The 27,595-nt window shown below is 40.4% G+C and overlaps 4 protein-coding genes across 9 annotated transcripts; 2 read left to right on the forward strand and 2 right to left on the reverse strand.

Annotated features, from left to right (window-relative positions):
• Positions 1-1,725: 1,725 nt before the first annotated feature.
• RB195_009143 (uncharacterized protein) lies at positions 1,726-8,064 on the reverse strand (the record flags this gene model as incomplete). 2 transcript variants are annotated; one of them, XM_064195994.1, is made up of 15 exons in its annotated part: positions 1,726-1,839; positions 2,483-2,560; positions 2,638-2,716; positions 2,779-2,867; positions 2,948-3,071; positions 3,125-3,289; positions 3,406-3,527; positions 3,600-3,755; positions 3,811-3,937; positions 4,990-5,095; positions 5,378-5,435; positions 5,505-5,598; positions 5,908-5,981; positions 6,946-7,047; positions 8,041-8,064. In XM_064195994.1, 15 exons carry the CDS (start codon positions 8,062-8,064, stop codon positions 1,726-1,728), a joined length of 1,512 nt encoding a protein of 503 aa, XP_064047139.1. The 2 variants fall into 2 exon arrangements, with proteins under 2 accessions (XP_064047139.1, XP_013301983.1); XM_013446529.2 differs by lacking the exon at positions 8,041-8,064.
• A 7,512-nt stretch (positions 8,065-15,576) lies between these two features.
• RB195_009144 (uncharacterized protein) lies at positions 15,577-18,253 on the reverse strand (the record flags this gene model as incomplete). Of its 2 annotated transcripts, none has more annotated exons than XM_013446530.2 (7): positions 15,577-15,747; positions 15,813-15,912; positions 16,558-16,739; positions 16,857-16,985; positions 17,310-17,447; positions 18,059-18,141; positions 18,205-18,253. In XM_013446530.2, 7 exons carry the CDS (start codon positions 18,251-18,253, stop codon positions 15,577-15,579), a joined length of 852 nt encoding a protein of 283 aa, XP_013301984.2. The 2 variants fall into 2 exon arrangements, with proteins under 2 accessions (XP_013301984.2, XP_064047140.1); XM_064195995.1 differs by having other exon boundaries at positions 18,205-18,235.
• A 464-nt stretch (positions 18,254-18,717) lies between these two features.
• RB195_009145 (uncharacterized protein) lies at positions 18,718-22,619 on the forward strand (the record flags this gene model as incomplete). Of its 2 annotated transcripts, XM_064195997.1 has the most annotated exons (15): positions 18,718-18,808; positions 18,934-18,995; positions 19,166-19,185; positions 19,247-19,307; positions 19,450-19,533; positions 19,637-19,759; positions 20,011-20,181; positions 20,599-20,718; positions 20,858-20,938; positions 21,002-21,147; positions 21,202-21,339; positions 21,406-21,532; positions 21,584-21,697; positions 22,132-22,212; positions 22,551-22,619. In XM_064195997.1, the coding sequence occupies 15 exons, from the start codon at positions 18,718-18,720 to the stop codon at positions 22,617-22,619; spliced, it is 1,488 nt and encodes a 495-aa protein (XP_064047141.1). The 2 variants fall into 2 exon arrangements, with proteins under 2 accessions (XP_064047141.1, XP_064047142.1); XM_064195996.1 differs by lacking the exons at positions 18,718-18,808; positions 18,934-18,995; positions 19,166-19,185 and having other exon boundaries at positions 19,203-19,307.
• Positions 22,620-23,827: 1,208 nt separating this feature from the next.
• On the forward strand, positions 23,828-27,365 carry RB195_009146 (uncharacterized protein; the record flags this gene model as incomplete). 3 transcript variants are annotated; one of them, XM_064195998.1, is made up of 10 exons in its annotated part: positions 23,828-24,005; positions 24,070-24,162; positions 24,219-24,322; positions 24,877-24,945; positions 25,548-25,661; positions 26,077-26,265; positions 26,326-26,391; positions 26,455-26,569; positions 26,639-26,709; positions 27,315-27,365. In XM_064195998.1, 10 exons carry the CDS (start codon positions 23,828-23,830, stop codon positions 27,363-27,365), a joined length of 1,050 nt encoding a protein of 349 aa, XP_064047143.1. The 3 variants fall into 3 exon arrangements, with proteins under 3 accessions (XP_064047143.1, XP_064047144.1, XP_064047145.1); XM_064196000.1 differs by lacking the exons at positions 23,828-24,005; positions 24,070-24,162 and having other exon boundaries at positions 24,308-24,322; XM_064195999.1 differs by lacking the exons at positions 24,877-24,945; positions 25,548-25,661; positions 26,077-26,265; ... (2 more) ...; positions 26,639-26,709; positions 27,315-27,365 and having other exon boundaries at positions 23,828-24,001; positions 24,219-24,269.
• Positions 27,366-27,595: the final 230 nt, after the last annotated feature.

A 27,595-nucleotide genomic window follows, 5' to 3' on the forward strand; every position in this document is an offset into this window, starting at 1 on the left:
TGGTTTCCTACTGGCTCACGGAGCAATCGAATATGTGCAGAACAAAAGCTAAAATCAATACCCTGGTCACACTAGTTATGTTATGTGCCACATTGCGTTTATTTCGTCAATCATGATTGAGAATACAGTCGAGACCAAACGATCTGAAGCTCGGTGCAGTTGCACAAATGGGCGAGCTCGAAGCAACGCCGGGGAGCCAGCGATTACGGTCGAGGTGGGACCCTCGCTGACTTCACTCATCTCAGTTCGCTCGCAGCCGCCCGTCGCTTCAAGCGCAGCCGCTTAAAGGCATCACCCAACGAATTTGAGGTGATACGGATTTCAGGTGGAGTATTCGTATACGAGATGGGAGACTACGGAGGGGGGGTGATTCCGTCCATTTCTTCCTAATTGTTGTAAGAAACGGCCCGGAAGATACGGCTTCAGACGTTTTGGCGCGCTATTTTGTACAGGGAGTTCGACTAGAGCGCGCCAGCCTTGTGCGGCGCCGAATATTCCGAGTCGTTTTTTACGGCAATTAGGAAGAAATGGACGGAATCACCTCCTTCTCCGTAGTTTTCCATCCCGTATACGAATACTCCACCTGAAATCTGCACCACCACAGATTCGTGGGGTGATGCCTCTAAGCAATTGCCCCAAGCTTACGGTTGTTTCGATCTAACAATATTGTATTCACCATATTATTGATTGAAATCGAACATCTTTGTGCATCCTGAAAGGATTGAGGAACCCGTACAATTCATCCTTTATCGTTCATCAGTGCTGCACTTGCGAACTACGAACGGATGCTACCGTACAGAAAGCGCACTGTCGATCATCTTTTAGTTGATTCTAGTTTTTCTTTTATAGCTTAAAACTGAGGTGCAGCGCAAAGGTGAGAGATCCCATTGCACAACTGATCCGCAGCCAAACCATCCAATGCATTTCTCCCGAGTAACCGAATCGGTTCCAGATTCATCGGCGACAGCAATAACTCCGGATAGATTGGTTAGCTTTCGTTGTTTGACTTCTTCCATATGTGTTTATAAATCTTGATCCAACACGGAATGATACGGTTGCTATCGGATCCACAGAAAAAGCCCATCATTGATAACTGCAACCACTTAAATCACGCTGCCCCTGGTTCTGTTGAAAAAATCCCACGACACAATATTGGAGCGTAAGTCAATGTCCCTAGCGCTTGGCACAACCAGTGCAGAGAAGCGAATGAAGGGAAAACGTGAAGAAATTCTAAGTTCTCTGGAAGAATTAAAAGCAAAACTGCCACTGCCGCTCACCAGCAATTGGTCACACGCCCAATAGTCGTTTCATATTTCATGCTTACATAAACTAGCCTGGATTAACCGGACACATCATCATGACTCACTGTCACATAATGTTGATGCATCGTAGCACTTTTTTCCCACACGTCATCCGAACAACAGATGGTCCCCAGTCTGACATTAACGTTCTGTGTTTTTATTTTGTAAATGGATATAAAGTCATACAGACCAATCGATCACATTCGATGACAAGCACCATCGTCTTTGTTCTATTACACTTCAGTATTGTGTTGCACACAAAACAAAACTAACTACGTTTATATATAATAAACTACTAACCATAACTAAACTCTACTAACAATAAACAAAACAACCGGCTTCAATACTACGTGTTCACAACACCGTCAAAAAAAAACATCTCAAATTAGCGAAAGGAAAGTTTCTGAAGAAAGTGTTCCCTAATTTACTTAGGACCAAGCATATTCTCCGGTTTCACCCATTGACCGAATTGTTCTTCTGTAAGAATACCGAGCTTGATCGCTTCTTCTTTCAAAGTCGTGCCATTCTTGTGAGCAGTCTGCAAATCATTTTACTTACGGATATGAAAACTATTTGATTGACGTGAGAGCAGCATGTCCGGCACATAAGACGCAACATGTACAAATGGGGTAAGCTGTGTAGAGTTGACAGTGTGTGACAGTGACATACATAGTTAAGAAGTTGTCTAGAGTTGACAGTTGACAGTGACATACATAGTTAAGAATTATGCCTAAACTCCCTCACTGCGGCGGATGCTCACCTATTCAGGATGACTAACATATCAAACAGAAAGGAGCCTCATTATAAAGAGATGTCAATATCAAAAATTTGCGCAAGGTACCCTTTCGAATTTTAAAAAGAGCTTTCAAATAGTAACTGATGAAGGAATTTACATCATATCAATCTTTTGTTTGGAATAAAATATAACAGAAGTTTGTAAACAAAAAAAAGTCCCTTTCACGTGAATTCCTGCACTTATTTCGCAACGATGAATTTCCTGTTGAAAATTCTCAACAAAGTTAATGACCGTATTTGCAAGATTGCGCAAAAAAATGCGCAAATTGGCAGAATTCGACAACAAACATCCTGAGAACGAAACAGCTCTGCTCTAATTCATTCCACCGCGCTGTTATTAATCATCTTTTCTCATTCCACAATATAAATGTGTACCTACAACAAACCTTAGCAATCTTTGCAGCATTGTCATAACCAATATGTGGGTTGAGGGCAGTGACGAGCATAAGTGATTCACGCATGATCTAAAAAGAAAACAGTTAAGGGAACTTGTTCCTGGGGAGTAACGACTAAAAATCAGCAGAAAAAAAACTACTTGTACCTTCGCAATGTTGTCTCTGTTTGCGACAATGCCATCAACACAGTTCACAGAGAAGGATACAGCAGAATCAGCCAAAAGCCTGAATTTTTCATCGTGATGAAGATGAGCGTCTTCATAGAGTAAAAACAACAAATGATTAACCTAGTTGATTGCAAAACATTCTTCACCATAAGTGGCTTGAAAACATTGAGTTCGAAATGGCCGTTTGATCCTCCGACGGTGACTGCAACCTGAATTGGTGAATAATATTCGTTAATCTGGTTGAAATTTTCAAGCAATCAGAAGATTTGTGTAAGGAAGAAGTACGCACTTGATTTCCCATAACCTGAGCAGCCACCATAGTCATAGCCTCACATTGGGTAGGGTTCACCTTTCCTGGCATAATCGAGCTTCCAGGTTCGTTCTCAGGAAGAGACAATTCTCCCAAACCACATCTGAACGCCAAATTGAAAGACTGCACCTAAAAATCACGTTATGCAGAACATACCTTGGTCCAGATCCGAGGAAACGTATATCGTTCGCGATTTTCATAAATGAAGCGGCCAACACATTGAGAGCACCGTGAACTTCGACAAGAGCATCATGCGCAGCCAATGCCTCGAATTTGTTTGGAGCAGTAGTGAATGGCAGCCCAGTAAGATCAGAGACAGTCCTAGAATAACAAACAGTTGTTTTAATGGATTTCCACAGCAAATCTTACGTATCCCGTCTTCTGCCTTTACTATGATGTTTTCTAATCTTGCGGAGGCGAAACATGATAAAGCTCACTTGGCAACCTTCTCCGCAAAGCCCTTACGAGTATTTAGACCGGTTCCGACAGCAGTTCCACCCGCAGCAAGTTGGTAGAGTCGCGGAAGCGTTCCCTTGACACGTTCGATGCCATTCTCAACCTGCAAACATTCTTTCGTAGGAGTCCGCAGTTTGTTTACAGTTCATGAACCAGTGACACTCCGATCTCTTACCTGCTGCACGTAAGCGGAGAACTCCTGGCCGAGAGTCAGAGGCACAGCATCTTGAGTGTGAGTACGACCAATTTTGATGATATCTTTGAACTCATTAGATTTCTTCTGGAGTGAATCGTGGAACTGCTTCAATGCAGGTAGAAGACGTGCATTAATCTGAAATCATAAGTAAACCCAAGAATTTGAGGTCAGAAATGTTCCTGTAATCTACCTCTCTGGCGACAGCAATGTGCATAGCTGTTGGGAAGGTGTCATTACTAGACTGGCTCATGTTCACATGATCATTAGGGTGAACAGGCTTTTTCGAGCCAAGTTCTCCTCCGAGGATTTCAATTGCCCTGAAGTGAATAGAGAATAAGTTTCATAGGGAATTGCTCAAAAGCTGAGGTTTGCTTTCGGTATGTTTAAAAAAAAAGCTCTTTGAAACTAGAACCAGAGCTTCACGCATAACGATTAGTTAAATCTGCAACGCTATGGATAAATAACTCTTAAATTTAATATTGCTGATATTGGCTCTAAACATGTGCTATTCCCCTCGTCTTTCGTCTGAAACCATGGGTGGAGAAAGGTGAAAATTGATTTAGATTTGTTAAAAGAATCATGAATTTTAATGACAGTCATAGACGTCATTTTCCGCGTTGAATTTATTACCTGGAAAGAATCGCTGAAAAGTTTTTGAATGTGAACAGATAGAAATAATAAAAACATCAGAATTTAATTATCAGATGTTTTGTTCGTCCAGGTAAACCGTTAATAATTAACGCCACATCAATTTAGAGCATAAGTGGTAGAACGGTCAGAAAAAGTACTAGCTCATAGCGTCATCGCATAGCGGCCGCTGTTGCTACATCTTAAAAACCCGACAGCAACTGCTCAGCATCAGTCATATGTTGACGCAGGTACTCATTTTGAAAAATGAATATCTAATAGTAGGTGAAATGACAGAGATGAATGATCGATCTATCTCAAAATTTGATAAATGAATGTTTAATATAATAATACAATACTGTATAATCAATTATACAAATCCTAAAGGGAATTCCTTCACGTAGAATGTAGAGCACAAAGGAAGCAGAAAATAGGTCTGATGTTTAACTTCACGAGCTTACGTATGTTGCATAGATTTATGCTTCTTTTATCTGCAAAAGTGTCCGAAGTGTGCGAGCACTACAGCAGACGGATCTGACATGGTGTTCCACCCAGAAAATAAGAAAATCATAACTATCTACTTTTCGATATCTATTCGAGTACTTTAACCAACTGCTGCCTATCTCTGGAAGAGATATTGTGCTAAGAAGCTCTCAAGAAAACTTAATCTCCTTTATGTCGACTGCTGCTGAGCAATCCAAAAAGCTGAAAGTATCGCTACTCATACACTCTTCTATCTCACCTGTTCGAGATGACTTCGTTCACATTCATGTTTGACTGAGTACCAGACCCTGTTTGCCATGTGACAAGAGGGAAATGGTCATCTAGCTTCCCAGCGACAACTTCATCTGTAAGAAATCGATCTCTCATTCGATCATCTTTGACCCTACACGTGACGCATCATATCGGCGCAAAAGAACAATCGAGAAGTGTCACATCGGCCGTAATAACTAGTGTTGATCCAGGCGCAAACAAACTAACTCAGCATCAAAACTAGACAATAACTACCTCTGTCTGCTCAACACTGTCTATAAGTACCGCTCAACTGTCAGCGCGGATTAGCATGAATGCACAACGTAGTATAATGGAGCAAAAGTCAACAACTTCGAAAACGATTTTTAAACCCTCACCAGCCGCTTGGCAGATCGCATCAGCAAGCTTCTTATCGAGACCGAACTCAGTGTTCACCTGTGCAGGAATTACTCATATCAATAACGGAAATCTTATAAAAACATATAATAAACGATATCTAATCACCATTGCGGCGGCTTTCTTCAGAATTCCAAAAGCATGCACGACTGGAAGTGGCATGCGCTCCTCTGGACCACCTATTTTGAAGTTCATCTGTGAACTGAAAAAAGCAACTTTTCAAAAGGAGTTCAATTTTCAGTCTGTTAGTTCCTGGCTTCTCAGAATTTAGGCATGGCAGAACTCAAAATTCTACCTCGAACCTTCCTTGTGAAAAGTATACGTGTAAGTCTTTTCAATGTGATTACTGCGATTCTATAGTTCCTACTAATATGTGCTACATTTGTTCACCTTCATCATTTTTGCTTGACCTCAATAGCAAATATCATTTCGTAAGAATAAGAAAAAATTACGCCTTGCTTATCACCTACAATTCTTCCTACTTACTATTACATCATAATGCTACACCCACCGTGCAGTTTGAGCTCCATAATACTTGTCTGCCGGCACTTCAAGTTCACCAAAGGTATCACGCTCCTTGCGGACCTGGAAGTGACTGCTTCTTGTGCATGTTCAGGATGTAAAAATTTGAAAAACACAAAGAAAGCAGGTAGGTGAACATTGATCGGAATCTTCAAAGTGCAGTAGCGGTGTATGTTCATGTTAGATTTTTTGCATATTATTTCGATATGAAATAACAGAGTAGCACCTTCATTTAATGTGCAAAGAAAACCGTTACAATGACTAACTCTCAACAGTAAGTCCACCATAAAATGAGCAGCTATAAATGAGGTCCAATCACAAAATTATGCTTTTTATGGCATCAGAATTTGTAGCGAGAAATACAAAGGTAACTGGAGATTTTCTTCGGCAGTAACAGCCTTACAGAACACCGAAAGGTATAGTTTAATCTAGTACTTATATAGAATTTCAACCTACCAGATGGTGTTTTTGTCATTAAATAGTTAAATAACGAATAGTCGCTACAAGAATCGATTACGAGGAGACGTCAAGACTACATGGAGTTGATATCGCAACACTTAGAAGTACGGTAGTTAAATGCTTCCAGAAAAATTAATCCGTAGTTTATAATGCCCAGAAAACGCGAATAGATGCTCATATTTCCTCAGCAATATGGTTTACAAATGCTGTCATTTATTCTCAAAAAGGGATACAGAAATGAACTTTGTATGCATTTTCGTGCTAAATCAAAAATACAACGATTAAATGATAAAACTGGGAACAGAGAACTTTCAGTAGTGCTGTGTGTTATTGACATTTTTGACGTATTATATTTCAGTGGCGCATCAACACTTCACAAAATCACCTCTGTCTCTCTAATTGACTCGTTTGTATACAGTCAAAACAGCTGTAACTGACTCCCATACTGTGTTTGCTCAGGCCGAGCCGTTCACTATCTACATCTCTTAAAACCAGCTGGAACTAATTATACCCTATGATTCCCTAGTAGAGAGTAGAAGACGGAGCTAATGACTGATGGTAGACTTACCTTAACCATGGCGACGGATGATCGCGAGAAGTTCCTAGAGGACGAGAGGAGGACGGCGTTGACGGCCGAAGCCCGAGCACAAATGAAGCGAGCGGCCAGCATCTGAACGAGCGAGAGTGTAGTGCGTCAAGGAGACGCAGACATCAAAACATAGAACGCAGAACACGTCGCCGGCGCGACGCGCAGATGCGCAGAATAGTCATCGGATCGCAGACGACGTGCATTTCAACGCGATTCCTCTGTTAAAGAAACAACGCGAAACGTTAGGAGAAGACAGAGAGAAAGAAACGATCGGCGCGAATGAAAAAAAGGCCAGAAGTAGCAGAATCACCACGATACCCAGCAGAACAAACCCACATACCTTCGGCAAAGAATGAAAAAAATGCTACATACTACATATATTTATTGATATCTCAACGTGGCTGACCATGTATTTGCCTGTCAGAAATCAATAACCACAATATGAAAAGAAACAAAAAAAAGAAATAAACATTAATCGGTAAGGTTCGAGCAATTCGAGAATACCATATTTGGAATTTTTGTAGTAAAATAAAAACATGGTCCATCTCTAAGGCAAAAATAGTTAGTTTTTCCAAGAATTACGAACGATTAGTTGGAATTCGTTAACGGGGAACGTATACGAACGGTATACGAACGCTTAAACTGTCAAGTCATCGTGCGATTCGCTCAAGTGTTCTCGTGTGTGTGAAAAGAGCCATCAATACTTTCAGTTTCGAAGGAGTGCGAAGCAGTGAGTTCTCATTCTCACGGCAAACGATAAAATTACGAGCGAATCCGTCCAAAGAACCGCTTCGCAATCAACTTTACTCTTTCAAACTGCATGAAACAAAATGAAACATAAATTTAATGATAAGATTGCTTGTACGGGCCCAGTGAATCACGAAAATTGTTGGATAGATGCTGTGAAATCACGTCACGTTAGGTCATAAATAAAAATCGTCCTCCACACTGTACACGTCATACTTCTGGCGAACAAACACATCATTTACGGCGGAAGAAAAAATAAAACAAAAAAAAATTAGTTGGTTAAAAATCCAAAGATAGAATAACACTTCTGGAAAATTGACTGCGTACGTGCAACTTCTCTTGCTTCATCATCCCGTTCAGTTCAAAGCACTAGTGTCCGGCTTTTCGATGACCAACCAACAACCAATGAATGTCAGAATTGTCATCCAACCTTTCGATGCATCTCATTTCACTTTTTGCTCGCAACTATTCACAATTGTTTTGCAATGAATGAAAGCATTTTTCTTTAAACTGTACTATGAGTGGAGATGTTCTTATCAAATTCTACAGACCGATGAATTGTTGAAAGTCTGAGAGGATGTTGGAGTGAGGTGCGGCTGACAATGAACCGAAATTTACTTATTATTACGAAGAAGAATAAGGTAAAGCTTCGTTGGAGGAGGAGGGCACTCAGTGGCGCCCTTATTTCTCGAAGTGAATAATGAAGTCGGGGCCCTAAGGCCTAACCATTAGTCTTAGAGGATCTATGACATGTAAACTTAATTTGCTAAGAAAAAAAAACTAATTTAGAGCTTCGGGAAATAAAGGCGCCACTGAGTGCCCCACCCCCTAACGACACTTTACCCGAAGAACATAATACAAATAGAAAATACAGAGCAAAAAATTGTTTTTAGCGATCCTGGTCATTCCAGCATACCTTTGAAAATGGGGATAAATTCATCTTTGAACTGTGAACTAGTTAGAAAAAAAAACTATAGTGCTCCAATCACCGCTGAATAGGAATTGGATGAGGGTGCAGCAGTCAATAGATTAGTAATTGCCTGAGGTATATAGCAGAAATTTGTGACACTGGAGAGTCACTCAATACTACACAAAGCTGATGAAAAAGTAAGTTTGCATTGAAAGTTCAGTTATAAGATGGTTATAAGGTGTACTGACGAAGTTGAATCCGACTACAGAATGCGAAGAGAGAAGAAGGAAGGCTCGTGCCGGACCAGTGACCATGAACGAACGAACTCTTTTATTCCGTCTTTCCTAGGAACTTTTTAGGAGGCAAAATCTTAGGCGGGAGATGTGTGACACCATTCATAGCGTTCTGAATCCTTTTTTTTTTTTGCACCGCGCGTCTTTTTGTTTCCTCGCGGTGATTCGTCGTCAGAGCTCGTCCGTGTTGGCAGCAAGTTCCACGCCTGTAATTCTGAAACCCCGGGAACCAAAATGCGGAAAACCCTATGAGCGTCGAAAGCTTGCAAAAAAAAAACAGCAAACAAAACAATAAGTCTGGATTCAGCTAAATTCAAACCCGAACACTAACAAGAAATGTTGGAATAGAAGTTTGGAGTTCCATATCCCTCTGCGATACAGTCTCAAACCTTCTTAAATTGCCACCACATATCCCGCTTCAACATGGGGGATAACAGTTCGAATCGAGGTGGGACCATCGCGAAGTGCTGTGATGGATGGTGTCAGTAAAGGTCCTGCTTAGATTATAACCGCTACAGTCCACAGCACCGCTTCGAGGGCAATTGCTTATGCGGTTCAACAGAGCTTTATGTCGTTTTGACCCTACTATGCATGTGGAACGACAAAGGTGGCGCTGTCAACAGGCTTAACTGATTCGCAGTTGACTGACTATACAGCGTCTTTCTTAAGTGGTTTTGGAACGGACTATAGAGAACTTTGCTATTAAGATATTAGTTCGAGGTGTTCTTGAATCTTCTTCACAGGAAATCCACAGACAATCTGCGATTATTAGCCACGTTTACCAGGAATAGTGCGTCACAAAATTGACGGTGTTGGGATACCTCCAAGAAGAAACAGGGGAGTAGTTCACGAGTATGAGCTTGAGGGCTCAATTCCTCCTGGTAATCCGGAAGAAAGCGTGTGAAATAGTTTCGAGTGATGCCATCTTCCCAACTATGCAACTTATTATGGGTATTAGAAGGCGTGCAACTTCCTCTCCGTCCAGTCTAACTAATATAACTCGAATGTATGGCAGAAACTGCCTCATTCGCACAATCGTCGACGAGTTGAACGGTTCAGATCAATCGTAATAAGCTGCATATTTGAGGGGACGGGACCACACAGCACAACTTCATACGCAGTTCTCTGAACACCTAGAGGAAGTGAAGCGTAACCACGTTCATTATCCACTTCCTCTTGCAGTAGTTAGCCACACCTCTATCCCTATCTATTCGCGGACTGATCCCAACATCTTCAATTTCGTGATATCTTGTTTTCCTTTACATCTCCTTTTTTAGATAAAACAAATGAGAACAATTGTTTTTTTTTCTTAATCAGTATGGGAGGTGAGGGTGTAGTGTAGCGGTTAGAGGTTCCGCTTCCTGCACGATCGATAGGAGGTTCGAATCCGCCCTATTGCTCACCAAGCTTTTCATCCCTCCGGGGTCGATAAATTGGTACCAGACTTGTCTGTGAGGATAAAAACACTGACTTGACACATCGGCTGGGCCCCGCAGGTCATTATATAGGTCAGTTACACGTTCGTGAACCTCAAATGATTCTGAATTGAAGTGAACGTGGAGACGCATCCCAAGCGGCTAACGCCAGAAACTTTATCCTTTAACTTTAATCAGTATAGGAAGTAAATTGTGGAAAGTAGGAAGATAAGCGGTGACGTTGGGGGAGGCAAAAAGTCCTCAAAAAGTAGCAGTGAAAAGATGAAGCTCATGCCAGAGTTTTTGCAAACAGGTGATTTCTTTTAGTGCGCTTCAAGAAGGTTAAGCTCAGAAAAGCCATCGGTTGCAGCTATCTCACCTACGACTCCCACAAAATGCTTCATTTTGTCTGTCATACCTATCACTTTTGCTTCTAACAAACTGCATGACAAACTATTACAGCATATTTCCACTCGCTTCTCAAGATCGTTTCGACTTTCCGTGCAAACGTGTAAGGGTACTCCTACAGAAAGAGAGAAGCGCCATTCAGTCAAACCGCTCCACCTCCTTTAGGATGCAAAATGAGATAGCTAAGTAGAACTATCAACATTATCTGGATAGTAGTTATCCAATGCAGTTTTTCCTCTTCTTAATGCAAAGAAGGAGAAACAGAAATGAAAGTTGCTATTGTGCGTAGTCAATTATAATACCAACCCCCACCTTTCGAAAGCTATACAATAACTTTACGCTTTCTCTAATATTCATTTAATATTTATTTGGTTTCTTCAATCTTGAGAATTCTTAGAATCTTCCCAGTATCCCCATCTAAACCCTCCATCCGTACTGACAAAGCTGCCTTATATGTACTGTTAGTGCTGACAGGACTTTTCCTGCTTAATTGTTGAATTGAGATCGAAAAATTAATTTAGAATGGAATTGTTGAATTGAGATCGAAAAAGCGCAGCAGCTCCAGTACTATATGTCATCAATTGCTGCGCAACAAATTCCAAGTATTGTGGGCAATTATTCTACGTCAGGAATTAATTGTACTGTATTTGCCTCTTTGCTTCATTAAATCTTTTCATTGCCCTTTCCATGAGCCAATGATTGATGTCGTATCCGTGACAATACTGACAGGCTGCAGTACTTCCGTGGGCAGAGAATAAATGTGACATGTGTGGGCCGCAGCGACAGAACTACTGCCCACACGTAAAACATGACGCCCAGATGAAAACCGGAACCGTTGACTACGAAATGTACTTCCTTTCCTATGTTTTTATTCATTTGTCTGCTTGTTGCCAGAATACCACGTGCAACAGCAGCGCAACCTGGTTGGCGCAGCAGTTGACTCTTACTCCATCTTCTCCATGTCCATGTTATCTTATGAATTTATTTGATTTTTTTTTTTAGTATTTCTCTTTCACTGTTTGCACCTGTATCAATGGAACCGAAAAATGCCACTGACTGAAATAAGAGTGACTGAGATCAAAGAAAACACTGCAGAACTGAACATCCTAGCGTGACAAGGACAGTGACCCAAGCGTGGATACCGGACTCCAGTGCTAATGAGCTGTGGTATTAGGTTAGGCAAAAAGGTCATTTATACCTTTGAAGCAACGCAAATTCATCAATCTGTACTTTTTCTCATTTTCTAGAGTATTCGGGTAAACGCTATGGTGTTCTGGAAGCTTCTTAGCCCACACCATAAAAGAGCTTCAAAAAAGGCACCGACACGTATACGACAATAGACAAACGGTTTCTTAAAGCAATCTTCATCTACGAATGGAGATCTTGCAAGTCCGTGTTGCGCAAGATGGTCCAATATGACCCCCAGTTCTCGCACTGATGACCACCGCTGTCGCAGCCCAAAGGAGCTGGCACTAGCTGGCACTACCCTAGAACTTTGGGGTAAAATGTAGTTGGAGAGGGGGAGGGGAGGCACTCTGACGCGACAGAATCGGACTGTCCTAGTACAATAATATGACGTGTAATGGCGAAGGCGCAACGTGCAAAGACGTTCATAGAGCACAAAAAACGTGCTTAAGAGGCAAATGTGTTTCCCATTTGAGAGAAATTTGAGAACGGGATGGTTCATCAATCGATAGGCGATCACTGGAAGTGAATAGATGAGTGATTTTGAGCCCTAAAACCTAAGCCTCAGTCTTACAGGATATACGACATGTAGATTAAAGCTATTATCCAAAGAAAAAAAAACCGGAAAAGGACTCCTTAGCAATCCATGATCACCAAGCATGAATGCAACAACTTCTATTCACACATCTTCAATTTGTATTCGCAAGTTGCGGCCCTATGGATGGCCAATTTGTTAGCTTTCATGAAGGCTGTTCACATTCGCCTGATTCGCGACTTCAAAGGCATCACCCCACGAATCTGGGGTAGTACGGGTTTCAGACGGGTAATGCCTATACAGAGTCGTAGATCGTTGGGAAGAGGGAGAACCCATTCAGACGAATCGCAGGCGGTTCGTGACGCAAACGTTGCCCATTGCAACGAAAGCTGTCATGAGAAACACCATTTCGGGGTCATCCGTTTCCACTGATACAGGAAGATGCGGGCGGAATCACCTTCTTCCCCACAATCTATGCCTTTAAGAGGACTTCCACAGCTGGAATAAGGTCGCTTCTTCCTTAGCAACCCTCGATCAGCAAGCCATTCTTGCCAAATTCCTCCTTGGACTTCGACGCACGCGGCAACCACTTAATAATTAGAGTGAAATAGCGAAAAGCCAGCAAGTTAGCAGCAGCCACCATACAAATGAAACGGTATAACGAAGAGAATGGTTTCAATGCTCTACGGATGTCTTTGCGCCTGGTATGCTCCATGATTTGTTTCGGGCTCTGAGTGTAGGTCAGAGCACGCTATTACAGTAGTGGCGCAGTTGACGTGCACGCCATATTAATAAATGTCACAGTTCGATTCTGCCGGGTCAAAATGGCCTCAAGCCCAGCTACATTTTGCCCCAACCATTGTTGTGCTGCAGCTGGGAATTACGATTGTAGATCTGCTCGTTGACAATTACACGATCACCTCCAACCTCTATGCGGTGCAGTTATACGAACTGACAGCCGCGATCCGACAAAGGCTACCGCAAAGTGCCGACGGTCCACCCACTACATTGAATACGGATCCTCATTCGCTTTGGTTTCTCACAGCCAGATTGCACCACTGAAAAATGGTCCCCCGTCCTCCCGATTTACCGCTTCGGACTGCCTTTTTCTTCTTGCTCGTTCTGTTGATGTACTGTAAAATTAACGCTTATTCACAGAGAGCAGCAGTGAATGAAGCGGACGAATGAAGTCTTCTTGGTGGATGGGTTCTGCGCGATGTCAGCTGAGCGGCCTTACAGCCGTTTTGTGCAATACATCATGCAAGCAAAAGAACAGCAAAGTACGGAAGGCATTTAGGCACCCTAACCAATTATTTCCTACAATATTCTTTAAAATAGGTTCATAAAGTCCTCAATGGTTACACTAGTCTGAAAATCTCTTATTTCTTCTCTTTCGAAAATCGATAACACGTGGCCATACATTTAAGATTTACTTTACTTTACCTAGGTCTTCAGTGAGACAACACTTTTTCGTTAACAAAGCTGGCTCGGACTACTCAATTATGTCCAAAAACATACCCACACCCGCAAAGCTTTCAGTATTTAAGAAAGGTATTAACAGATTCTTTAAGCAAGCAAGTAATTAGAGGTTTCTTCACTTGTATTCAGTAACCTATGTATGCACTCATTGCTATTATTTTGCTGGTGTTATCTGTGCTATTCGTTCATTGTATGCTCCATTCGTAAACACATGAATCGCAATTTTGAGTGCTGAATGCTTAGAAACTCGGGTATTAGAAAATCAGTCTTAAAAGGAGCTCTGCTGTCATGCAGTTACTAGTACAAGCGCAAAATTACTGTTGCAATCACGATATTGCTTTCGCTACGGTCATTGTAACACAGAATATTTCCTATCATTCCCCTTCATTTGTGTGGTAAGAAAACTTTCATTTTCGGAAAAGAAACATAGGCACCGTGCAATAAAATTGCAACTAACAGAGATAAACTCACCCAAAACGAAAAAAAAACATGGTCGTGAAGAAATCAAATATCTTGCTTCAAATTACATACTTTTCAAAACGTAACAGGAATTAAATCCTTAAATACCATCAGTGACGTTAAGCAGTTTCAGACTTAAACATTTAGTATTAATCTATGGGCATGCCAATAATCTTCGCTTTTCCGAAATAAACAACGTCGACAATTATTTGCGCAAATGGGTGAATTCGATTGTGTTATATATTCATATGAAATTCCAATCTTAAAAGAATGAAACGGTTCATCCATTGCGGATTCAGAATTTCCACTTACACATAATAAAAAAGTTTTTCTCATGAATCTTTTTACAAATCTTTCGAAAATGAGCAACGCGAAGATGACGAAGCCAACAAGTAGGCGTGGATGTGACGTCGAGAAAACTCGTCCTTGAGAATATAGATTTTTGTTTTATTTTATCCTGTTCGAACACAAACTGAGTTCTTCGAATTTCATATGAAATAGAGCTGGGAACTTCCATAGAGCTGAGAAGAGAAACAAATTTCATATCAACATGCGTAGCAAAATGGGACTATTTACTTGCGAGATGGTTTAGACAGGATAAAGCTCTCAGCAGCGAGTGTCAGACCGAAGATAATCGCGTAACATTAAACAATTCTCAAATGATGACAAAGTGCACATTCTCAGAACCACAGAGAGCGGCAGTGGATCGATATTGCAAACTACGTGCAAGCTGAGGACTACACGGTGACTCGTATGCCTAATGATTGAGCTGCTGCAAGCGCGCAGCAGATATATTCGCGGTTCACAAGGAAACAGAAATAAGATATTTCTGAGGAATCAGCCAATTTTAAACTAGACACATCTTGAAAGATGTATATCGATTTATCTATGGTAAACATTCTTTGTACAGTAACTACATGATAGTGAAATTCACGAATTAAACTACTACCCAAAACTACGTTGTCACGAAGTTTGTATCACGAAGTACAATACTTATACTTATTCACCAGTGGCTACAACAACAATAAGCAATCACAGAGAAAAGTCCCTCTAAACTGAACACTAAATTACAGACAGTTTTACATGCTTCGCATAAAATGTGAGTATGCTCACAATACGAAAGCATACGACAAACAAAATAAGATACGAAGAATATGCCAAATATGTTGAAGATGAGAATTACCGAGGTTGGCACATTTCCAGGTTCCCTATCAATTTCTCAATATGAATTATAGCTAAATTTAATTGCTGTAGCACTTCTTCCAAATACGGTAGTTGACACTCAGCCATAGTGATAGAAAGTCCTTGTGGAGCACTCTGTTTTGGTACCATATGATAAGAGGCACACACCTAAAAAGTGTTTCTTAGACGTGATCACTACTGCTAAGTTTCTACGAAGCAAAAAGGCAGCTTACAAGTCTGCAGCTGGATATATAGAATGAAAGGAGTTGATCCTGTGGAAGTGGCGGATTGAAGCGTCGAGTAGGAGGAAAATGACAGAGCTCTAGCAATGACCTGAAGACGAAAGTTGTAGCTAGCCCCTTATATGTGCTGCCACACAATTCATACGCTCGTCATCAGGTGAGACACAATTCTCCTTCGATTGAGTTCATTCGTTTGGGGTTAAGGAAAAGAACCAAGAACATGGAGTCAAAAGGTGAAGCAGATAAGCTTAAACTGATTTGTTACTCAAGTTGTACGAATTCAAAGCAGAGGAGTTTATCGGATAAAGAGCAGATATCAAGCCCTTAAAAAAGCGCACTTTCTGCTAGTTTTCAAACATCACTTAATTCCATCCCGTTCATAAGTCTTCATCTCGAGAAATGTGTTTATGATGAAAGACCAAATTAAACTATATGCATTTCACCTGACGATGCGCTGACCAGGATAATTCGTGGTATGATGACTTTAACTCGCGTGAATTGCCATTCTCTGTAGGGAAAGGCTATGTTACGAAACACGTTGAACTTCAAAAATCTAACGCGTAATGCATCGTCCCCATACTTGTTTTTTCTTTGCCTTATTTGCGGTCCTCTAAGACACCGCAGAGAGTAACGAAATGACATGTAAATAGCGACGTATTTATTGAAGCATGAGTTGAAAAAACCTATCCTGCCTGATTTAAACAAAGTCTGCAAGAAATACGGTAAACAAACAAACTTTTTTCTTGGTAGCAGAATTGCAGTTCGAGCAGCGGATATTTCCGATTTTGCGGTCCGAGCTGCTGATAAAATGAGTTCTCCTGTTTCTGAAGTGAATTCTCCTGAACGAGCTATCTCCGACATGCGCACATCGGCCTCACATAACGATACCGACGCTCGAGCAATGTGATTTCCAAGATCCTGAAATTAAACAGTGGGAATGTGTAGGGAACGGAACCAGAGGTGCTGGTAAGGCAAGCATATCTTGAATTTTACAATGCTATCACATCCTGGTTGTGAAGGAAGTGAATGAGTTACCTGCAGTTGTTGTAGTTTCCACTGCACATCAGGCTGAGCAACAGCTCGAAAGATTCCTCCAGCAGATTTTGCATGTTTTACGGCAACTTCCGCCTGAATAACGTTGTCTCCGAGAAGTGTTACGGTAGCCTGAAAAGGGAAGAACTGCGAACAGCTCACCGAAGCGAAAAAAAATCACAAATGGAGTCTAAATATAAACATCAAACAAGGGGTACGTTTTTCGCCACTTTCGTCAAGTATAAAAAAATAATAAAGTGAAATTATAAAGAAAGGAGAAGAAAGCTTCTGGCATATCAATCTGTTTGGAATGGACCAATGCATTATTTTACTGCAATTTGGAACCGTTCGAGTCTTAAACGCTTGCTGGCCTACACACAAGGATTACTGGTGACCAATTATCGCGATCTGCGCTACATCCACCAGAAAGGAGGGAAGAAAAGTTTTAAAACCAACCTTTAATGCATCGCCACCATGCTTCGACGAAAGGAAGTGCCTTTCAGCAAGAGGTTGTGTAACTGGAACAGCCAAACGAGGATCACACTTGTGACCTAAGTGTAAACGAATGCAACATTCACGAAGAGACCACAACACCTGAAAGTAGTTATTTGGTGCTTTTTTTCTAAATTAGCCTCGAATATTTCAGACTAGGAAATGTACTTCACTGCTGTTCAATGTCACCCCAAAATAGATTCGTTCCCGAATAAGAGCTAGTATTCGCCAGAAGTACTAAGTACAGAAAGCCAATTAATTCACAATTATGTATTGTACAGCACAAAATGACGCCCCAATGCAAAACGGATACTATATTCGCACATCTTTTATAATCCTCTTACAAATACAATCTGAGACATTTCTTTAAAAAAAAAGAACGTTACAGCATCCACAAATTAAAGTTTGAAAACTTGCTTACACCATGTTCACAATTTGGTATTCGAGATTATTAAATCAAAACAACCTTTGAACATGATTTTTGCAGAAAAAAGAGTTGGAAACACTGTGAAACCGACTCTTCAGATAGGCAGTTAACACTTTAGATACAGTCACGATATTTTTGGAGAAAATTGCGCTGACGTCTGTAAATGGTCGTACTTCGTAGTTATCAACATGAGTGTTCCGCCACCCCAATCCTTGTTGTCTTTATTCACTTAACTTTACCTAACCCACATTTAAAGAGAAAAAAAGAAGAAGATGCGAGCACATACATTATTGAATGTTTTCCTGGCACGACTTGACTGAATCCATTTGAACTCTTTTCCAAGGTTTTCCAAACATAGAGCTTCATCCTCTGAAAAGAACTTCTGTGCAGTTCTTTATGAGAACTTTTTAACGGGAAAGATGAGAGGCTTACCTTCGGGAAACAACCGAGCCTCTCGAAGCATCACAGCTGTTGTAGCCATCTAAGGCAAAATGAGCAACTTAGAAGATTTCGGAAGCAATAATTTTGATCGGCGAAATAACTGCAGAAAAAAATCATTGGAATATGTCAATTCGGGTAAGGTGTAGTTGGAGGCCTTATTTCTGGAAGTAAATAACTAAATCAGTCGTGGGTCTTGATACATAAGCATTATTTTTAAAGGATGTTTGGCACGTAAGCTAAAGTTATGAAGAGAAAAAGGAAGATAGAAATGAGGGCGCTGTCGAGTACTCCCTCCCACAACTATATTTTCCCCGCCAATTTTTCTAGGAACGAATTACTATAAATTGAAATCTCACCTGACTTCTCTGAAAAAATGATCTCTTAGACGTAAACTTGTTCAACGGAACACCCAGAATAGAATATTGAGGCCGGATGACCCCAGGTCAATTGTACTGAAGAAGAGAATCGTTGCAAGACCCCATATCAGAGCGAAGGCTTTAATAAATGATGATGAGGTTGCAACGCCCTTGCTGCCCTATCCAAGAGTATCGTATGCAAATAAAAACTGAACTTAAGTATTGTAAACGATACAATCGTCTGCTACAGTCCCTTTTTTAATCTGCAAGACAAGTGCGTTTACGTACAATATCGCAAAGGGAGTCTGTATCTTAAAAAGTACGCAACGTTTCTACGTAGAGGTCAGTTTGACAGTGTTGTAAGGTACTAGTTACTACTACTTGTTGGTTCATTGTCAAGAACTCAGAAAATCTGCTTTTCTTCGGGTGAGATATTGCTTTCAGTCTTGTATAGAACTAGTCCCGGTTGGGATTTGTAGTTTTGTTGCATGTTCTTGTGTAAGTAGCAGTTTTTTTTCTTAAGTTTTTTGCACGTAGCCGGTGAAGATTTGTCCTCTCCATCTCCGTACTTTTTGCAAGTCTACATTGTTTTTTAGGGTCTTTTGAACTTTATTTGGTTCTTCTTAAACCACAATGAAGTTTGCCTTCACGGTCGTCTTTCTATTGTTGGCGTTTAGTCGAAGTAGCAGCTCAAGTAGTCAGGCCGAAATTGAAGACAACGAGTTTGCAGAATTCGAGGTTCGTATATTTTTCTACTCGATGCTAGTTGGCTGTGATTAGGTGTATCATGCCCTTCCTTGCTCTCTGTCGATGATCCTTCTGATCTGATCTTGAAGTCATACTAATTCTCCAAAGATTTTTCTGCGAAATGTGTTTCTAGGATGAGGAAACTGAGGAGGTTGAACAGCGACCAAATACTGCTACTGTTGAAAAGGGAACTTTAAAAGAGGAAACTAGGAAACAGGTGCTTTCTTTTCTTTGAAGATATCACTTTTCCGTTTCCTTTCTAAGATCATCAACACCTTTTTGTCATAGCAAGTTCTAAGTGCATACATTCAAAATTTTAGAAGTTAGAACATTCACAAAAGGCAGATGACTTCGACGATGACTATGGTGTTGTAGAAGACGAGGAGGAGCTGAAGGAAAAGGAGGATGAGCCACAACCTGTGCAACCGCTAAAATTTGCCGATGTAAGAGATCCTTACTTTTCATATTCTTCCTTTTGATCTCTTCTCTGTTTGGTTCGCTCTCTAGAAGGTATGATTTCTATATTTACTTAAATGACTGCAATAAGTTTGTTCTCTCATTTGCATATTCGAAGCAACGATAGTTTGACCAGCCAAATCAAAGCGATTCATACATATATCCATTGAATCTTAAAAATTTGCAGGAGTTTCCTGTAATACACTTCATTTTCTGTAATATCCCTTTTTTTCTTCAGGTGCCTGCTCATTTCCGTTCGAATTGGGCCTCATATCAAGTCGAGGCTTTGGTACTTGCAGTGATTGCTATGTATTTATTGAATTATGTCATTGGACGTAACACCAATCAGTCGATGGCCCTTGAGTGGTTCGACAATGTGAGAGGACTTCTTGAGCAGCAGTTTGCTCTGGTCAGTTTACATTTTGAAATTTTTTTTTCATGTTGATCTCTTTCGAAATATCTGAGGTTTTTATGGCAGAAGATATAGGAAATTATAGTTGAAACTATACCTCCAGTTTCCTATGAAATGATAATCGAGCAAAAGTCACATCAGTAAAATTCTTTGACGAGATTCGGAGGACTTCTGGTCTTTTTGGGATGTAGGTACACTTTTGAAGATGTTCAAATTTCGTACGAAGAAGTTCCTGGAATAATTTTGATTCTAAGTTAGTTTTTAGTCAGAAAACTAAGAATCTAAGGTACCTTCGGTGCTTGTTGTTTCAGTGACTTATCTAGAACACTTCTACTGTGATTGAAGATCCATTTGTTAACATCTGGGGAAAGTATCTGATTTTTTTCCACGAGAATCTTTCTTCCGATATCTCAGGTAGGCGACGACGGTGTAAATGAATATCCTGAAAGTAGTGCCGCTGTACAAAGAGAAACAGATTGTTCGTATACCGTTTGGTGTTCCGGAAGGGTCGGTGTGAATGGAATGCTCATACAAGTAAGTGCTACACTGCTTCGTTTTTCTCGATTGAGTTGATTTCTTTTTTTTCTTTTCGTCAGATATTGAGCGACTCGTGGATTACCACTGGGATTTAACAAAAAAAAAGTCCCCATAAGCTTACTATTTCTTTATTTAGATTAGGACGATGAAACGGCAGGACTTGATGAGTAGAATAATGGGATTTTTCTCCCCACAGAAGGATAGGATTACATTTAAGGTAAAGTACACGCCATTTGGCAGCACAGTATGGTTCAAATTCTACCCAAAAGGTGAATTCCAGCTTGAACTAGATCCGGGAGAGCTCGATTCGTTTGTAACGATTTTTGGTCAGAAGAAAGCTGTTGTTAAGCAGCATAAGGATATGCTTGACTTGAGCACGTACACAGTTGAGAAAAAGAGCACCTCTCAGTTTGGATTACCACCAAGGTGATTTTTCTTATTAGATGTTTATGTGTTCATCTGTGAGATGGTTGTTTACAGCTTCGCTCTGTATACGGAACAGGTTGAAGCGACATACGCTATTTTCGAGCCCGGCGTTTCTGCGATCCTACGAAAATACGAGAAAGCTATTGAATATGTGCATATCTCGGATCAGTACAGTGGTCCTAAACCACCGGAGTGCGTTGTGATTTCTTTGATTTTTCTTTATTCTACTTTGTTTTCTCCTTATTTCTTACATTCCAGAGGTGAGACGTATACTCGGCTGCCAGAGGTGGTACGATTGGTTCAGTTCAGTTTGAATCTTGATGAATGTCGTGATAAAGAAGCACAGGCTGAATTGCTTCACCTCATGTTTTACATAGTCGACAAAGTATGTGTTATAAGCAATTCTTCTTATTAATAGGAATATCTTACTGTTAAGGTCCGTAAATTCCGTCTAAGTAAAGAAGCGAAGCAAAAAGCGGATAAGAGACGTCGTGAAGTTGAAGAAGCATTTATTAAGACAACACATCAGTTGCGACAAGAGGCTGCTCAGGTAGCGTTATTTCCAGATTCTGTCATCAATGAAACGTAGTAGTTGTCAATCCAATGCCAATTTTTCGCCTTTTTTCGCATGAAGACCAGCGATAATGTGATTTTAAAAAATGTTTCATTACATGGAGAACTTCCTATTCGCCAAAGAGTAAGAATTCCTTTACCTTCGCTTTTGTTAGAGTTTTTCCTCCAATAGGTAAAGACACTAGGAAAAATGATTTTTCTAATTTCTGGCTTCTAACAACACACAGTGGTCTTTCTTACTTGTACTCATTCGTTAAGGGACTTCTACTCTAGAGGGTTGTGTTCAATACGTCTTGTAGCTTTGAAAACTGGTTTCTTTTCTCAGGATTCTAACAAATCACTATGTCCTCTTTCAAGGGGAAGATCTTCAATATAGTCTTGAATAACTGACATATTTGCACTTTTTATCAGGCACGGAGAGAGGAGAAGACAAGGGAACGAAAGCAACGACTTTTGGAGGAGGAAGATCCAGAAAAGCAAAGACGTTTGGAGGTAGGTTAAGTTACATTGTGATACTTCCCTATTTCCTTCCACGTAGAGTTTGAAGTAGTGAGCTTACGAATATTTTCGTACTTAACGTGAGGTATAGTTATTCTTCATAAGTGCTCGTGGAAGGCTGTTGGCTGCTGTTTTGTTTTTCCTTTAGAGCAAGATTGATAGTTTACTACTTAATTTGCGTGTGTCGTGGAATTGTAAACTGGATATATCCATCATTACATCTTTGAAGTTACTTGAGATTAGAATAAAGGGGTAGCAGAAACTGCTGTTCATGCTGGTACCTGATGTGTTCATATTTCTCAATCTGATTCCTCAAATTCGACTCTTTTCAGAAGCTCGAAATGAAGCGAGAGGCGAAGGCCAAACAACCAAAGATGAAGCAGCTGAAAGTGAAGATGTAGATAGTGACATATTGTCAGTTTGTCTATATTAGACTATCATGGATTCGTTGTTGAGCGTAAAACTTGTTGCCAATATGGTGATCTATCAGTTTGCGACACAGGTTGTTATAGGAAAGTTTTATAGGATATTTATTCACTTCTTATTAACTATTTTGTGTTGTTATTAGAATGAGAATTTATAAATACTCCGGAAACTCGTCCTTTGCTATAGAACTTTGCTTGTTGAAAGTCGAATATCAGTGATTAAATTCGCTTAGATTTTTAAGTTTTTTTTTCTATCGTTGGTTCAATGTTTACGTGATCAATTTGTGAGATATGGATGCTTCATTGTAAGATATAATTTATTGAACCTCAATACAAAAATGATTATTATGTTTTTGTTTTTGTTAGCATGTACGTTTAGAGTGACAAACATATAGGGAGGATTTAAGACCTGTACTAAAATGTAGACTTCTTTAAATTATCTTCGCTGAGTTCTCTAATACATGATTCCTGGCGCTAGTTCCCGTAGTTTCTCTTTCTCTGAAAGGCCTTGTGATCGATCGGAGGAGATTCCAGTAGCCGATATTCGTTGGCTTGGAAAGTTTGGCTTGGAGACGCGTAGAAAGAAGCAACATGCTGTGTGTCCTCTTCCATAGAGGCGTTTACTCAGCCGGATGTTAAAACTCACCGCAAGTAGGGGAGGACTCCCTTGAAAAAAAACCGCTTCGTTGAGAACAATGAGGTGTGTAGATTAAAAAAAAGTTGCTAGTGGGACTACTGATAAGGTTCCGCTTCATCCCGAATTGCCATGTTCTGGGAAATAAGAAAAAACCTCTACAAGACCGTGCAATCAGCTCCGGATATGTTCAGCGAGGTGAGCGTAAGGAGTTGCCATAAGACGCGATTTCTTTCTGCTTCGAATGGGCGCATCACATTCATCCGGTTAAACATATTCGGCTATAAACTACAAACTAACTAAACTACGACTATAAACTCGGTTCAAAACGACCTCAGACGGGGTTGAGTGTAATTGCTTAAACTGGATATGAGTGAATTAGCGATTGCGGTCGAGATAGGACCCTGCTTAGCTCAATTCGGATCCCAAGGAAGAGGGTCCCAAAACGCCGCTTTGAGTGCAGCCACTCATGTAATTGCATCAAGCTTCACGTGGTTTTGGCTGCACTTCTCTCTTTTTTCAGATTTTCAGATTTTCAGATTAAAAAAAAATGTCCAAAACAAATAACCATCGCCGATACAATCCTCTGCTCGACGAATGGGTAATTGTGGCGAGTAATCGAGTTTGTCGACCATGGCAAGGAGCGAAAACCGAAGCACCTTCGTTCACAGCAACAACTGGATTGAATTCTCTTGCTCCAGGCGGTAAGAGATTCGGTGATGTGGTGAGTAGGTTCGTTTTTTTTTTTGCCTTTTTGCTACACTATCTCTAAGGCAACCGTATTATTCATAGGTCACTCCTACGTATACGATTCAACATTTGTCTTTGACAATGATTTCCCAAGTTTTACTGACTTTCCCAGTCAGAATAACAATGAAGGCACAGGTTTAGCGTTTAATTAGCTAAAATTTCAACTTTTTTCGGACTTCTGTTCTTTCCAGAACAGGACGACTTGTTCCGGGAAATGGAAATTCGAGGAGTATGTCGGGTGATCTGCTATCATCCGGACACAAAACAAAGTATAGCCACAATGTCGCTGCAAGAGGTACGACTGGCGCTGGGTGCGTTCCACCAGGTGGCCGCGACGCGTCTGTCGCACGTCATTTTTGTGTTTGACACAGATTTTCTCTTCTTTTTCTGCCCTGTACCAACTTAAAGACATCACCCCACGAATCTGAGGTGGTGCAGATTTCAGGTGGAGTATTCTTATAAGGGATAGTAGAAGAAGGGTTATGGAGAAGGGTGTGATTTCATCCATTTCTTCCTAATTGCCGTAAAAAACGGCCCGGAAGATTCGGCGCCGCACAAGGCTGGCGCGCTCTAGTCGAACTCCCTGTAGAAAATGGTGCGCCAAAACGCCCGAATCCGTATCTTCCGGGCCGTTTTTTACGTCAATTAGGAAGAAATGGACGGAATCATCCCCTTCTCCATAATCTACTATCCCTTATAAGAATACTTCACCTGAAATCAGTTCCACCTCAGATTCGTGGGGTGATGTCTTTAAGACACCCGATTGTACAAATTCAGCGCTGTTCACATGTATACACGTCTTTTTTCAAATAACAGCCCGAAATGATTTCTTACTGTTTTCTTGCACAGGTGACCAAAGTTGTCAAAGTATGGATTGAACAATTTCAAGAGTTGAAACACCGATATCTTTGGATTCAGGTATTTTTTTTTTGCGAATTATTTTATTCTTCTTTCTTACTAGCGTACTACTGATGAGTTGTAAAGAAGACAAAGCTTAACTTCATCCAGATTTTCTATCCCATCAGTAGTATTCTGCACACTATTTTAAGATGGTCAAATTAATATTTGACCAATGTATTTCATCAATCGGATCTGATCTCTGGACGCTTAAAGGTCCCGAATAGAAAGGAACAAAATTCTTGTTAGAAACTATACAGGTAGCTCTATACAGCTATCAGCTCTATACTCTATAGAACTATACAAGTAGCACTAACTGTACAATATTAGTCCCCGCCTCCTCGGCATATGTTAATGTAATAAGATACTTGATATTAGCAGTACGGTGCGATCCTCTTATGCTCATTGTATCAGGGAAATCCCATATAACAAAAACAGGTTTTCGGTACTAAATCCTGGATATTGTGATTAAAAACGTAGTTCTTATTTGTGGATAGGGCAGTGAAATAAAAGCCTATCATTGAAAATCTTCAATCTTTATAAAATTCTTTATTGCTTTTTTTTCACATACGCATGCATTGATTGATGTCTCTGATGCATTCTACAGTATCCTGTGCTTTTAGATATTCGAAAATCGTGGAGCTGCTGTTGGCTGTTCGAACGCTCACCCACATGGACAGCTATGGGCGGGAGACTTTCTACCTAATTTACCATCCAGAAAAGACAAATGTCAACGTGTAAGTTTCTGTGGGAAAATACTGGCCATAGATCCGTTGGTTAATAAGTCAACTACAGTATTTATAATTAGTCAATGATATAATTACCAGTCTGAAAGTTTGATTAAATTCTGATTAACGAAGAACTTCAGACAGTTAATGGTGCTCGCTTCGCTCACCTTCAGTAATCAATAAAAATTTAAAGATGGACGTTTCACTCAAATTAGTGTTGTTTTTTGAACAAAACCTTTACTCATTTTTCTTTCTTTTGAAAGTGGAATACTAGTAGAATCGAATTTTTATTTGATCTAACAATATTTAATCTAAAATATTTAGCTTATCGGGCTGAAATTGGTTTAAGTAACCCTCCAGTCTTTTATTTTGTTTTCTTGATGGATTTATCGCTGTAACTCAGCCCTTTTCCTTGGTCTTTCAGGATTATTACACCCGACATGGAGTGCCTCTACTCTTTGATTACTTAAAAAAGGAAAAAGCTGCCAGCAGCGGGAGAATAGTCCTGCAGAACCAGCACTGGACAGTTCTTGTGCCGTTTTGGGCCGTATGGCCCTATGAGACTATGCTTCTCCCGAATAGACATGTGCAGCGAATCGATGAGTTAGATGAGGTAGAACCGTAATGTTTATACTTTTCATAAACGCACCGAAGTAGTTAACGGAATTTTCAGGATGAGCAAACATCATTGGCTGACATTCTTCGACGGCTTATCATCAAGTACGACAATATTTTCCAGGTAGTTTTATATTATGTCCAGTTTTTATCATCCACTGATGAACGGAATCCAGAACTTTTCTAGTGTCCATTTCCGTTCAGTATGGGATGGCTTGGAGCGCCTACGGGTTCGTCCCTAGCGGAAGACACGAAACATTGGTACCTGCACGCCTCATTTCATCCACCACTTCTTCGATCAGGTTATCGTTTCAGGATTTGCTCAAAAATTATCGTTGCAAATTTACTGGCCCTATATAACGTCATTTTAGCAACTGTTCCTAAATATATGGCTGGGTATGAGGTATTCTCCGAGCCTCAACGAGATATTACTCCCGAAGCGGTAAGTGGTACGGTATCACATGCATAGTCACGGATAGCTTAAAGGCTTAAAGGGTATCACGGAACTGACACCGTCCTCAAACATGTGGGAGAATATTGAGTTATAGATTACGAGTATGAGCCTAATCCCGCTTAATTCTGAAATTCATCCTGAAAACGGCGTGGAAGTTTAGTTTAGTTAGTTAATTCCTGTGAGGCACGTTGGAAAGCGCCACCTTTGTAGAGGTTTTAGTCTGGTCAGCATTATTTCACTGTTATTATTTATTTATTTTTATTTATATTCTTTTGTATTTTCATTTTTATTTTATTCATTATTTTACTTGAATAGACTATTGAAAAGACCTGAAAAATGAAATTGACCATCACTGGTCTTCGACCGCTCGCGCTTGGATGCGGCGTGTGTATAGGAGCGGCGCATTCCAAATTACCTCGTATTAAAGGTTCTCATGCCGCTTTTTTTGTAGAAAAATGGAGGGAAGTTGAGCGAGTTGCACGTTCACATTTGCAGTCTACGTTTCGAATTCTATTCCCCCGCCACAGATTCTTTCCCAATCGTGTCACTTTCGTGATAGGGTGACTTAAAGTTTTCGACTTTGTCTGTTTCAGGCTGCTGCCACAATTAGGGAACAAGCAGAAGTACATTATTCTCTACGTTAACGATTACGATATTCTGTACTTGTAGAAGGTCATCGGATAAACGTTCGTTCATTGATTAGAAATTGCTGGGATTTTTTTTTCGCAACGTAGAAAAAATATTGAATATGCCTTTGTCTACAAGAAAAAAAACACTAAAAAAATCCGTAGAGATGTTCATGTCCTCTCGATTAAGTTTCTGATGAAATGCTGTAAATTATACAACCATTTCAGAACGTACTGACAGAGTCGCA

The sequence above is a fragment of the Necator americanus genome, chromosome III, assembly GCF_031761385.1.
Source record: "Necator americanus strain Aroian chromosome III, whole genome shotgun sequence".
NCBI lineage: Eukaryota > Metazoa > Nematoda > Chromadorea > Rhabditida > Ancylostomatidae > Necator > Necator americanus.